The sequence below is a fragment of the Aegilops tauschii genome, chromosome 6 (genome assembly GCF_002575655.3).
Source record: "Aegilops tauschii subsp. strangulata cultivar AL8/78 chromosome 6, Aet v6.0, whole genome shotgun sequence".
In the NCBI taxonomy this organism is placed as follows: Eukaryota; Viridiplantae; Streptophyta; class Magnoliopsida; order Poales; family Poaceae; genus Aegilops; species Aegilops tauschii.
Genome location: NC_053040.3, coordinates 458,569,987 through 458,572,067, shown reverse-complemented (window position 1 = coordinate 458,572,067; position 2,081 = coordinate 458,569,987). Strand labels below are relative to the sequence as shown.

The window sequence follows — 2,081 nt, the reverse complement described above, 5'->3', positions numbered from 1 at the left end:
ATGCTACAATGATTCTTCTCTATATTCTCTGTAGGTACCCATAATTTTTTTGCGGGGTAGGTACCCACAAATACGGAAATCAACAATCTAAAACTTAATGTTACACTCCAAATTCTTATACATCCATTGCATAGACGGCAGCAAACTTATATATTTTGTCCACGTACTCATGCCAAAACGCTATAAAGATACATAGGAATAGCATTGATAGAAAAATCCATCAACATCACCGTGCAAGCACATCCACCTAAGTGTGTTTGATTTATACCACCATCCCCACACCAGACGGCAAGTACCTTTGATTTATAACATCCGCCCACTAGACGTACTTCCTATGTTGCAGGCCTTCTCCATCATTTATAGTTAAATACATGCATCGAACTATATAAGACACCCGGTTCCATTCGTAGAAACAAAGCAGAGCACACATTGCACACCAGTACTCGCAAGCAATCCATCAAATATACCATGGCCATCTCAAAATCTTTGATCATTGGCCTCCTCGGATGCCTTTGCTTCTACAGTTCGGTCCTAGCAGCTCGCGAGATCAACGATGACTTTTCGATGGTGGCAAGGCATGAGAGCTGGATGGCGCAGTACAACCGTGTGTACAAAGACGCTACTGAGAAGGCATACCGATTTGAGGTCTTCAAGGCCAATGTCGGGTTCATCGAGTCGTTTAACGCCGAGAATCACAAGTTCTATTTGGGCATCAATCAGTTCACCGACCTCACCAATGAGGAGTTCAAGGGGACAAAGGCTAACAAGGGGTACAAACCAAGCTTGCAGCGGGTTCCTACCGGATTCAGGTACGAGAATCTAAGTCTCGATTCACTTCCGGCAGCCGTAGACTGGAGGACCAAAGGTGCAGTCACTCCCATCAAGGACCAAGGCCAATGTGGTGAGTATATTAAGGATAATGATGTATTGCATATATGTTTACATTTTTGAGAAAGTCATCTGATAGTATCTACTAAAACATAACCATGTGTAGGTTGTTGTTGGGCATTTTCTGCTGTTGCTGCTACAGAGGGCATTGTTAAACTCAAAACTGGCAAGCTTATCTCACTGTCGGAGCAAGAGTTGGTGGATTGTGATGTCCATGGTGAAGACCAAGGTTGTGAAGGAGGTCTCATGGATGATGCCTTTAAGTTCATAATCAAGAATGGTGGTCTCACCACCGAGTCCAACTACCCATATGCCGCCGCAGATGACAAGTGCAAGAGTGGAACCAATGATGCAGCAACCATCAAAAGCTATGAGGATGTTCCAGCCAACAACGAGGGAGCACTCATGCAAGCCGTCGCAAGTCAACCTGTCTCGGTAGCCGTAGATGGAGGAGATATGACGTTCCAGTTTTACAAAGGTGGAGTAATGACTGGCTCATGTGGCACTGATCTAGACCATGGAATTGCAGCTATTGGTTATGGCAAGACCAGTGATGGCACAAAGTATTGGTTGTTGAAGAACTCTTGGGGAACAACTTGGGGCGAGAACGGATATTTAAGAATGGAGAAGGACATTACCGACAAGAGGGGCATGTGTGGCCTTGCGATGGAGCCTTCTTACCCCACTGCATAGAAGGAGTGCCATATACCGCATATCCTCCTATTCACAAAAATATTACATAATTGCGCATGTCCACTTTAATTAAGTATAGTTTTTATGTGTATCTAAATTATGTACAAACATATGTCTTGTATAGTATTTCATGTTCCATGAGTTCAATGAATACAATGTAAATTATGTCACATATATAAAGATTGATGAAGAATTTGTGTTAGCTATATCATTCAGAGACTGTCAATTGTGCTGCCTCTTGTGCCTTCATGCATACATAATGAACTAGTTGACTAGTTCTTGTTTTTTTATGATAATCTTGGAACCATATAAATAATATGTGAAAATGGTGGAGTTGATTTGTAAATAAATGCTGAAGCCTGAAGGTGGAACAAAATGATGAATGCCAATTTGTGAATCTTGAGGAAATGAATTACGATGGAACATTCTCTTCCCCAATTGCTATTGTCCTCGTCGTTCAACCCACAACGCCAGCTAGACCAGAGATTGTTTTTCTTTCC

General features: G+C 42.3%; 1 protein-coding gene across 1 annotated transcript; it reads left to right on the top strand.

Moving 5' to 3' along the window:
* Positions 1–418: 418 nt before the first annotated feature.
* Positions 419–1,581, top strand: LOC109772391 (senescence-specific cysteine protease SAG39-like). The gene is made up of 2 exons (XM_020331077.2): positions 419–901; positions 995–1,581. Exons 1-2 carry the CDS (start codon positions 469–471, stop codon positions 1,579–1,581), a joined length of 1,020 nt encoding a protein of 339 aa, XP_020186666.1. The 5' UTR covers positions 419–468.
* The last annotated feature ends 500 nt before the right edge of the window (positions 1,582–2,081 follow it).